The sequence below is a fragment of the Thermobia domestica genome, chromosome 15, assembly GCF_964235325.1.
Source record: "Thermobia domestica chromosome 15, izTheDome1.hap1.1, whole genome shotgun sequence".
NCBI classification, from domain to species: Eukaryota; Metazoa; Arthropoda; class Insecta; order Zygentoma; family Lepismatidae; genus Thermobia; species Thermobia domestica.
This window is the reverse complement of record NC_137468.1, coordinates 22081180-22093674: the sequence shown is the minus strand read 5'-3', so window position 1 is coordinate 22093674 and position 12495 is coordinate 22081180. Positions and strand designations below refer to the sequence as shown.

At 33.1% G+C, this 12495-nt stretch overlaps 1 protein-coding gene across 1 annotated transcript; it reads left to right on the top strand.

Annotated features, from left to right (window-relative positions):
- Positions 1-692: 692 nt before the first annotated feature.
- LOC145671830 (uncharacterized) lies at positions 693-11652 on the top strand. Its single transcript, XM_081741057.1, has 5 exons — positions 693-731; positions 1585-1651; positions 5027-5198; positions 6567-6638; positions 11383-11652. The coding sequence occupies exons 2-5, from the start codon at positions 1602-1604 to the stop codon at positions 11488-11490; spliced, it is 402 nt and encodes a 133-aa protein (XP_081597183.1). The 5' UTR covers positions 693-731; positions 1585-1601; the 3' UTR covers positions 11491-11652.
- The last annotated feature ends 843 nt before the right edge of the window (positions 11653-12495 follow it).

Sequence of the window (12495 nt, the reverse complement as noted above, 5' to 3'; positions counted from 1 at the left end):
GATTATACAGTAAGTCTCACACCCTACAGTATCAGCGTTAAAAGAGTGTATTAATATATAATAGAAAGAATGAAATCCTGTCTCTATAATATACTATATAGTATATTGTTTCAAACGTATTGAATTAATTTTGGTGCTATCATGTTAGATGATAATATGGAAAATTTAAGATGATTTACAGGAAACGTGAACGTATAGATCACACTTTGGTATTCATTGACATTGATATATATTACTGTTCGGAAGGAAAGAGGGTTAAATAGGAAAAAAATATTTGTTATAATTAAATAACTGAACACAATAGGATTCGATTCTCTCTTTCATCCTGTAATTAAATATTTCCTTTTGATAACATGAAGTCGTAAATTCCAATATGTTTCTTAGCACTAATTGTATTGTTGCGTTAACAAATAGCAACGGAAGTTTACTTTTTGAATAATTCCAAAGATAATATCCATATCCTGTTGACCATACCTATGATGACAATCAGCATAATAACACGTGCCTGGTACTGGCGAAGGAATGTCAATAAATATGATACATATCCGGTACAAAATAGTTATTGTAGCAATTGTTTTCAAGTCACATGTTATACCTTAATTTGATTGGGTAGAATAAATCAGGCGATTATATTTGTTTAATTCTGATTGGACGACTATGTCTACCATACAAGCAGACCATAAGTTATTCTCTCATTGTAGTGTTGAACACTGCTTGGAGAAGACGAAAAGGTAAGTCTTTGTTCAACAGCTCTTCCCTACTATTTAGAATAGGTTTACCTATTATAAGAAATCATCAAAACTTTCTATACGTCTACTTACGTTACTACTCTTGGTTCTTTAAGCTTCCTTTATATCATTCTACGATATAAAATAATCACGGCGTTCACCCTGGAACTTGTACTTAGAACCCTACGTAATAAATTTAGGTGTTCTGATCACAAGGTAACTAGTGAATTAGCTCTCTACTTTGAAATATACTTGTTTTATGTTTGTTTTTTTTCTTACGTTAGCACCGAGATAATGAGAAGTAAATTTATAGTTAACGTTAAACTGTAGAATACAAGCCAGTGGAACTCAATCCAGACTTCTCGCTCCTTAGATGACAACGTGGGTGTTATATCATTTATAAATTAAAGGTTGTATATATGCACAATCATTTCCAAAAGATCAGGGGAAAAGTGAATTAAAAGTTTTCGTTAAATGCCAATTTATATTCAAATAGGCAAAAAGGGTTTACAAATACACCTCTTTGTTTCATGTTGTTCTATACAATGATAGAAGTGAGAGTGACAAATTTTCTGAAGTTAAAATATAAGATAGAATTTGCTTACCAACTAACTGGCCAACATCATAGGATGAGTCACAATCGCAAACAATTTCACTTGTGAGTGACATTTTGTACCAAACTGCCTACAGTCACGAGTGAATTTATCCTCTACCCTAAGATCCACATTCATACTCAATTTTATCTTTATCACCTGCAGGGCTGTTTTTTTTAGATGCATTCTAGGTTTTACTTGCATCATATAGCATAGTTATTACAAAGGAACTAACGAATGAAATTTTATAAATAATATTTCAGTTGCAGGAACATCCAGTATGAAAGTCACCGTTTTTCTCGGACTTTTAGCTATCCTCGCCTGCTGTTGGTAAGTAAACAGGAACCATTTTTCATCGTCCTTTGTCAATTGAAAGGATTTTGACATTGCATTTCACATTATGTGGTAGTAATGGAAAGAACTTTTATCTTCAGTATCGATGCTATATGACATTAATTTTCAAACAATAGTCCCAAGTTCTACAAATGGATCATTACAGGACCATTGGTAAGTCTTTCAATGATATACAAAGCGATAAATTGAATTCTCAATCTTTAATTGATTATAATGATCCTTCAATAGTACAGATATGAGTCATTGCATAACATTATTGGATATTTGGTTTGGTTTGATTTTAATGTAGAATCATTTTCAACAGCGAAGCTATATGAAAGGTGGACCTACAACTTAACATGGAATTCGAATCACATGAGCCCTGCCGGGAATCGAATCCAGGTTTCCCATCCTAAAGGCGCGTACGCTAAATTATTATGTGTTGATAGGTTATTTGTGGAAGGCAACATCTGAGACATTCCTTGGGGCAAGAATCTCAAATATCAAAATTTTATAATTTTATGTTAGCATTCCAAATCGTAGTTTATAGACACTTAACTGATGTAGTTAGGGAACTAATAAGTCAAATGTTTGCTACTAGACGGTTACGGTAAGCAGTTTGTTTCCCTATAGCATACAAAGGACTGGACAATATGGATAGATTCGGAATTATTATTAGAGATATCATGAAGAGAAAAGAATTAGTAATTATTCTTTATCACTAAGGTGCAATCACAAATCGTTAATATTTCTCGAATATAATATACTTTCTCGAATATAATTCCTGTAGAGTCAGAAAGATGAATCGTTAATGAAACCTATATAAATTCGCCACACACTTGGTTGTATTGAAAATGTACAAGTTACGGAGTAAATAGTGTGTGCTATATCTGAATAGTTTAACTAATGTAAAAACTCTTATCATTGACGGCTTCAGAGTTTTAATACAAGAAGAAAGTATATTTTTGATTCTAGACTATGCCTAAAACTGACGTTATATATTAAATAATGTTAAAGTAGAGGGACAGAAATATGTTGCATTTCAATTTGACGTAATTCAAACCATATGGAGTAGGTCAGGTTACAGGTATTGTTAATTTGATAATCTGCAGTGTTGTTAGTTGATATTTGAACTAAAAAATATATCTTTTCACCAAGAATTTCCTACAAGATTGGAGATAAGTATGTCCCCTTTCGTATTAATAAAAATACCAACTGTGATGTTTCATGTCATTAGAGAAACACAACCTTATACGACGGCAGTAAGTAACCACTCAACAACATTTGCTTCGCAGCACTCAAACTTAAATAGTTTTGAAAAAATGAAAAAGGATGTATCGTCAAGTTACACTACTATCCTTCAGTCAATAGCATCTATGTTTGATGTTCTCAACGCTATGTTTTTCACGCTACAACGTTGATGACTCTAGAAAGTGGTTCGAACTCAGAATCCAAGAATGAATGTTGAGATAATTCAGCCTTCTACGGGCTGAAACTTCAGAAACAGATTGTTTCAGATGCTACTTTGAATTCCGTAGACAGTTGCTTGACAGCACTTTATAACTACCCTTTTAATTTGGGATGATCCTCTCATCTAGGATTTCTTAATGTCCTCGATTTCTCTTCTCTGACGATCGCCTTGCAACACGTTGTGTATCCCATCATCAGCATGGACTCTGTTAAAACAGATATACCTAACAAAATTTAGTCGTGGACAGATATGCTCGAACTAACTACTGACCCACAATTTTCCTCTTTAATAATCATAGAGGCCTACCATTTCATATCTCCAAGGTGTGACTTTCGTATACTGGAGTACGTACTACAGCCTCGCGTATTAACACACTATCATACAACACATCATTAACACGGTATATAAATATTTAGTGTTATTGACTCACAAAAGTTACTTGTTAAGTTCATGAGAATTTCCAGTGTTTTGATAACTATCCGTGTATGCAGTGCATATATAGCACCTGAGTAGATGGTATAGCTCTGAATAATTATACTTGTATTATTTCGTGCTGAATTAGGGAAGGTTAACTGTTTGCTTTTCTTGCTTCCAATTGTCATGTCTCGAACTTAACAACCAGAATTCCTTAGATTTTCCGATTTTCCTCAGTTTCACCAGTCGGATATATTCCCCCATTAAAGTATGGAAGTTTCCTCTCAGAATTTCCTACAAAATACCTCTCTTTATTCTAATGTTAACTATTTACAGCTTTAAATATACCAGAATCTGTATCTGTATGACTAGACGCTTTCGAAATGTAGGTGTGGAGAAGAATGGTGATAATTGGCTGGCACTGGTGGAAAACAAATAAGATGGTATTTTGTATGGTGGGAGAGAAAATAACAATTTTATATATATTGAAAAGAGAAAGAGAAATTAGTTAGGACATTGGTTCAAAAAAACTACATCATGATGGATGTGCTAGAGGGTATGTTGGCTGGAAAGAGAGGGTGGGAGCAAAGGAGGCTACAATTAATGGATGGTATCAATGAGGAAAACCGTACGTGAAGACGAAGAGCTTAGATGAAGACTGTGAATCATTAAGCCTTTTCAGTACTGGCAAGTGACCAATCAATAAAAGCAGAATACCTACGATTATGATAATGATGATGATAATTTCGTCTACTACAAAAAACAGTCGCTTTTTTATTCAACTCTTTTAACAATGACCGTATATTTTATATTTTTGTTCACTTTTAAGGATGCGGAGCTTGAAAGTCTCGGAAAATCTTCAAATGTAAAAACCGGAAAAGTGGTAACAATTTTCTAGACCCTGGAGTTAATTACTAAAGTCAGGTATTCAAAGAATATTGTATCTTCGTGTAATCAGAGTTACAAGAAGTAATTGTAACTGATATTGCAGCCTACGACCAAGTGTATCAGGTACATCAAGTGGCCAGTTATCAGTAGTTGCATGATGGATTGTGTGTGCCTCGACTTTTGACAATCAACATTATTATAATATTGGATTTATTACATCTCAATTTAATTGACTCAGTAATTTCTTCACATTGCTTCTCCTACCAAAATATCCAGAAATCAAACGATAATTTCATCAGGACTATGCACTTCAAAGAAAGGTTCCTTGATCATTTGGCAATACGCTTATAAAGTTGATAAGTTGATAAGTTATCAACACTTCTAATATAACAAATTTACGAGTAAAATATTTTCGATTTGGAGATAGTTACACAGTAGTAACATTTCGCCCTTCCAACAAAAATATATCATATTTAGTCAGACTTTTAAATACAGTTCTAGTCCCAACTTGAATCTTCTAATTTGCGACGCTAGCCGAGATAATTCTAAATAAATATTTTGGATGATAAATCTTCTAATAAAATACACATTCTTTATAGGGCAAATGATATTGACGAAACAGAATTGAAGTGTGTTTGCGGAGTCTTCAATGCCACCACCGTTGACAGTGGCGTAGGAAATGATGAGCCTCTTGTGAAGACCCCAGTTGACATCGAGATCACCTGCGATGAGGAAGGTCAACTCAAATGCAGCAAGAAGTGTGTTGCCGTGGTAAGTAACATACTCTCAAGAATGGTAAAAATCTTAATTGGCTCTGATGATGCCAGTAATGAATTACTGGCTTAATTCTCCTGTAAATATAGTGTTTATGTTTTAACTGTTAGATTGTACTTTACTGCATATAATTTTAGTTTATTTACTGTTTGTTAGTAATATATTATTTTTGAAAAGAATAAATCAGAGCTCAAGTGCATTTACTTTATACTGAAATGGTATACACAAGCAAAATTGGTCAGAAAGAATAAAAGACGATTATAAGTTTTACAGGATTTGTTTGCAGCTGAACTAGGGTTTCCAACTGACAGGTATTTTATTGGCTGACTGGTGGTTTTGTCAGACTCAATTACATATTTTAAGGTCTAAAATATAATTCTTCTTTATCTGTTTTGGCGAGTAGAGTGAGTGCCGGTGGTTTTATTGTTAAAATTTGGAAATCAATACACTTATGTCAATACTACTAGCGGCGCTGCTTATACAATCAGTTTACACTGCCAATGGCGATAACAAAAACAAGGTGTTTATAGTAGACGTTTTCGTACAAAATTTCCTGGAACAAACACCACCATATTTTACGCTGGGTACAGAAATATTCATATACTGTAGTATTTTTAATCGTAGCAAACAATTGTTTATACCTTCCAATCTGAAAGTCTCGGATTCGAATGTCCATACTTAGACCCTACGGGGTTTTCCACTGTTTGCATACTCCCCCTGGTGAATGCAACAACGAAATCCTTACTACGTAAGCTTTGGCTGAGTTGCACCCAACTTTCATTTCTCTTGTTATTAAATGTTGTTAAGACTTTTGTGTAAAATATCCTTTCCTGATATCTAAATAAACTGTATATATATATATTCACTGAATAGGTGAATCAGTCTCAGTTAAGTGAAACATTAAAAACTGATTAATTTCTTTTTATCTGTAAAATACTTTTGTATTTTGTGACTTTAATTTACATATTAATGTGTGTTCTTGGTTTTTAATAAAAGCAAAAGACTTAAAAGTATATATTTCAAAGAGATTAACGTTACAATATTTCAGCAAAAGCACATTATTAAAACAAATTCTGTCAAAACGCTTATCTGGAAGGTTTTACAGATCAATTTGACCCATGTAAGGTGTTGTATGATTAATTGACTTGAATTGATTCAAACATGATCTGTCTACTTGTCATTATAATACCTTTAGAACTAATGGTTTATCCACAGAAGAGAGCTACTCTCCATTAGGTACATCTTCCATTTATTTACTTCGAAATAAGTTTAGTAATAAGTTAGAAGAACGATTGATTTAAATTGTAATTTTAAATGTCCAAGCGCTACACTAAAGATTCAAGCGAATATATAATTTTCTTTCAGGCCCATAGTTTTAAAACTATTTCCGGCGTGATTCTGTGTCCACTGGTAAAAGACAATGACAAAGGATTTAAGGTAAGACTTTTTTTTAAATATATTTGGTAGAAATAGTTTGTAGTCTACATATACGTGGAGTTGCCAAATAAAACGAAACAAAATTTTAAAAGGTAAACTAACATCATAGAAAAATACTATTTAAAATGTAGATTTATTTAGAAATATAGAGTACAAACTGTGTTGGTTGTTAGTGTAGAAAACTTACGATGTAGTTTATAATTTGTATGTCAAAAATTAATATCCTAACATGCTAACTAAAATACGTATACAAAACTACATGAACTGACACAAAGTAACGGGTACTTCCGGTTGACGTCGAAAGCTGAAATTTAGCATGATTGTAGCTTTCAGAGATTAGCCCACAGGAAAATTGCCAAAAGTTAATACTTTAATTTTTATGTAGTCTAAAGAGGGGAATGAAGAAATTCCCGATGTTATTTGAATGAGAATTTTTCGGACCTATAATCTCATATTTTAGATAGTTGAAATGAAAAGTTAAAATTCGGTATGTTTATACATTTTCGTTAGCGTTACCAAAGTATATCACCAAAAAGAAAGACATCAAGCTTTAGAGTGGTTTTATGAGGAACTGTAAAATCTTTCCCATGTTATGTAAACCTCTATAGACATCTTCTACACTCCAAAATGTTTAGGAACTTCCAGCAGAATTAGAATGATGGAATTTGGCATGATTGTAGCCTTTCGAGACCATTCCAAAGAAAAAAAATACCAAAAGTGAATAATTTTAGTTTTTAACGAGTCTAAAAGGGTAATGAAGAAATTCCAATGTTATTTAAATGAACGTTTTTTGGGATACAAAATCTTATCTTTTAGATATTTGAAATAGGAAAAGAAACTTTAAATTCGGTAAAATTGTGGGTTTAAGAGATGCTAGGCTATAGGCCGAGCAAGTGCAAGTTGTCTGTGGGTGGAATCCCCAGCTACCCAAAGGATAATATTAATATAAAATCATTTTTTCTAAAGTTAAGAATAGTTTAAATGAGCATTTGCTAAAAGTTAAGATTTTCAGGTAGCTATTGTTATCATATCAGCTACATTAGAGAAAAGAAAAAAGTTATTATTTTATTGTTATGTATTCAAGTTTTAAATTTACTTGCAAGTGAGATATTTTTATTTATATAATTCAGGTTATACTAAATCATATTCATAACTTAACACAAGAATACAATTTGAAACGGAAACTGTGATTAAATGTGTCCTCGAGAAAATAGACAGAAGGAAAAGGATACATGTATTAGCATCTGTCATTGGTGCAACTTAAAAGCATTGGTCAGGTCAACGAAAACCCAGTTGGTGGAACAGGGTGATATGTGGAACAATGATGGAAAAAAGTACGGCGATGGATAATGCATATTTAAAATAAAGACGTGCAACAGGTTTCGTTGCCGGGGAAAGCGACCACTTACAAATATATGAAGATAGCAAAAGCGGTAATAGATAGCAAGAAGCGGTTTTCTCCAATCGATTAAGCGTCCCAAGAACGCATTTCATTTCCATCCCTAACTCTCTAGGAACATAGTAGTGATAGATATCCATTAGGAACTTCCATTACTCCATATGTCTCTCCATCCGCAAAACAACAACAACAACAAAGAAATGTATGTATCCATCCTTTCTGAAAACGAAAATCAATGGTAGAGCGCTTAACTCTGGTGTGCGGGATTCCTGGTTCGATTCTCGGCGACGTAAATTTGTGATGGATAACATCGTGTCCGTGGATTTTCTCGAGGTTCACCGGCTTCCTCCTACATTATCATTCTACTGATTCTCCCATCATCATTTACTTGCCTTAAACATCCGTCTCCCTTAGCCCAAAGGGCATAAACGTGGATCGTTAAACTTAAATATTTCCTTTCAGTTTATTTTAACATTACTAAAACTGGAATGGATAAATATTAACTCCAATTTCCGGTTTCAACATAATTTACATGGAGCAAGAACGCTAAGAGATACGAGAAAAGGTTTCTTTATCTCTTTTCTTTCGTTCTTTCTCTCCCTCTACCATTTTTTAATCGATTTAACATTATGAAAATAGGTACCATCTTCTGTATTAAGCCTCTATTCAGACTGGAAGTTGCAAAAATGAACAAGTTCCAGATTTACGATGATCGCTATAGAGTAAAATTTGTAATAGATTAAGAGAAGCTTTTCTTTAATCAGTTAAGGGTCTCAATAACCAGTCTAGTTTCTATTTTAAACTAGAAGTGATAAACATTTATTAGCACTTCCAGTTTGAAGATTAATTGAGATAGTATCATGCCATGTAAACCAAAAATCTTTTACGCGCTGTACACCTGAGATTAATACATGTTCAATTAAATGTTTAGAGAGATTATAGCGGATATACTTTCAAACGTCATTGTTGTATTCTCTTCACCGTGTAAATATGCGTTAGAAATTATCTTCAGCATATTCTAAGCATCATTTTGTTCTTATTATACATTATTTCATAAATGTCTGAAGAAAAGGTTATTTTAGTAAAAAAAAAAAAAAAAAAAAAGACGTGTTTTTTCTTTAAGATGTGTACATTTATATACAGGGTTTCCCAAAAGTAGGTATACACCCTTGCATTGATTAAGTATAACATTCTAGCTTATGGGGTTTATTTACTTCGGCTTTTCCGAGCTTGAGGTATAAGTAAAAAAGACATTAAGAACAAATATAAAGAAACTCGGTCTATCTATTTAATTACAATAAGAAATGTTATGAAATACAGTGAGCTAATCAGCACGGGACTGTATAATTCCTTTTGGGCCACCGTGTATACTATGTTGCATCTTTATAAAGGACAAATAAGGATTAGCATCATTGACTTCATTTTGCGTGTCTTGATTTACCAAGAAAATATATTATTATTATTTATATTCGAGGGAGCTCCGCGTAGGAGACCCGGGATCTTATGTGGTTCGGATTCCACATTAAGTTGTAGGTCCACGTCTGATACACAGGGGAAAGGGGAACAGGGCAGGCGCCGTTCCTCCACTTTCAAAAAATATTTGTGGCGTCCCTCCACTTCCTAAAATTACAATCGGCAAAGACTTCAATGAGAAAAATAAGCGGTAACCTAGTCGAGGTTAATGGACAATTTGGCTGCTAGAACCAGTTAATAATTTGCAACAACCCTTCTGAGATTAAAAAAAAGTTAATTTTACTAGGTCACCGGTAATAAATCAGAAAAGTTACTGAAAAATGCCAGAAACAATACAATGTTTGGTTGTTATTAACCTATAAAGTTAGTTAGAAGAAGGTAACAAATTCAAGAAGGCTAATTTAAGTTTCATACACTCTGTTGTTATCAACCGATTTTCACACAAGGTAAATTTAACCATCCAGAACTTGTTTACTGGTAACACTACATTACTAGAAGCAAAAACAGCAACGTCGCCATTTGCAATTTTAAGAACGAAAAGTTTTAATGATTGTAAATATATCCGAAGGAATAGGAAAACAGTTATTAAAATATGGATTATACATGAATTAATATTGAAATATGAAGGAAAGTTTATTTACGGAGGTTTATGCATTTTCTGGTATTTAAAGGAATATAATCTTATGAGACATGTTTCTAGTACAAATAATCACACTAGATGGTAACACTATTAATCATGTAACTGCAGCCAATAATTCATACACTCGTAACAATAATTTCGTGTTGTTTGCTTTGCTGTACAAATACCAGAAATCTTGTACAGTTTTGCTTGTAGAAAAGAGTAAAGCCAAAAGAAATTCACACTTTTAGTTGTTAGATGCTTCTGATATGGGTAGCCTACAGGAGTATTACTGAAGTACAAATGAATAAGGTTAGGTAGTTGTTACCTATTTTAATATAGCATTTTTTGGTATTTTCATATTATCAAAGATGTGATTGAAAGAATAATATCAGTTATTGTAATTAATTAAATATATTAATAGAAATACGCGGTTAGAAAGTTGAAGTACCCTGTTTCGTTAATCGAACAGTCGGTTGTTCTCACATGCTAATTAGGTTACCGGTTACAGGCTATGATCAATAGTAGTAACTACCTGATCGGTTAGCGTATACATTGTAATCTTGCAATCTTAACCTGTAACGCAAGGTTGCGATCACCTTTCGTTAACCTTTTTGTCTTGCTGGGACACGAATTTGTTGTCCCTATATTGACAAACTAACTTGGTTACTGTCCACCTTTTTCTTGTTTACTAGTAACCTTTCTTTTTTTTTCGAGTAGCACTCCGTTCCTCTACCTTCCCAGATCCACTTTTACATCTGCTCATACATCCTGGCTGCTGAAAGGGACACTGAACCAAAAATTACATCAAACCAATCTTTAGATTCGAAAGTTTCATAACCTATTTATCTACTTCCACACAATTTAAACCGGAACTCAATATGAAACACGAGTTTTATGAGCTTTACTAATGACTATCCATACAAAGTCACTTCTTGATTTTTTGTTTGGTTCCTTGAAAAATGCCAGTAATCATATTTCTCTTTAGTAAATTTAACTAAATCAACCTAGGACAGTGACACCTAAATACAAGGTATTTGAGGTCAAGAAAAATGCTTTGGGAAAACCTGAACTGAGTGGTCAGTAACGGAGTTCAAACTCACGACCTAATAATTAATAGGCAACAACGTCGTAATATTAGTTCACGCTGCTGTTCATGAAACAAATAAATAGAACAGTAAAAATAATATTTTATTGTATTATTATGTAATTGCTATTAAATTTTGAGTATAAGATTCTTGAATCTTTGACAGGTGGCTGTGTATTACAACGGATGTAAGAAAGGTTGGTTGTATACAGGATTCACTTCAAGTAGGACCTTCTGTTGCAAGAACTCTAACTCCACCCCTTGCACGAAGTAATAGATACAACGAAGGAGTGAACACTTATGACGACCCAGGCTCGATAAAGGATATATATATATATATATATATATTTTTTTTTTTTACAAAGTTTCCTTTTGTAGATATATCATTTCGTCTTCTACTATCATGTAACTTCAATTAACAATAAAAAAGCAAAATATAAAAAATATTTCTCATTTGTTTTCTTTTTATTCTTTTCGGATTTCGGGCCACGGGTTTACAGAACATCATAAGTTAGAAAAAGTTAATGTAAATAAATGTTATTCAGAAGTCTTTGTACGTCTGTTTATACGCATCTTCAGGTATTACATTTTTCCACAAGAAAATAAAACGTATCTTATATAACCATACATTATATTCATTTTAAGTATTGGTGGGAGCTCATGTAGTTCGGATTCCACGTTAATCAGCAGGCCCATGTCTCATATAGCCTCGCTGCTGAACGGGACGTTAACCTCAAAATCAATTCAATTCATTTTAAGTATTTCGGATACTACGTGTAGTGTTAAAGCTTTGATGCTCCAATAAACTAAAAATATTTCTAACTCATACATGTAGAAATGCTTTCCAGTTCCATTCGTCACTTACATACGCAAACAATCACACATAAATATAGGATGAACCATTTAGTTTGAAACGTCATTGTAGTGTTTAACCTTATAAATAAAAAACGCTGAAATTTTGCACGATGAAACTATTAGTAGTATTGTCTGACGTACGCAATACCACCAGACTAACAGTGTTGCCAATCCAACAAAGAGATTCATTTCTTAATGGCGCTACGACAGGTATACGCTGTCGACAGGTATACGCTACATATTTAACATCTACGTACGAAACGAACCATACAGAACCGCAGTTATTGTCCAGAGTTGTAAACTAAGTCGCAAATATCGCAAACATCGAAATATAAATTTTCGAAGTCTCTATAACAGTAATAGCGAAAGTGATTCACATGCAGTACTTCAATGTAGAATACTATGGCCAAAATATGTCGTGTTT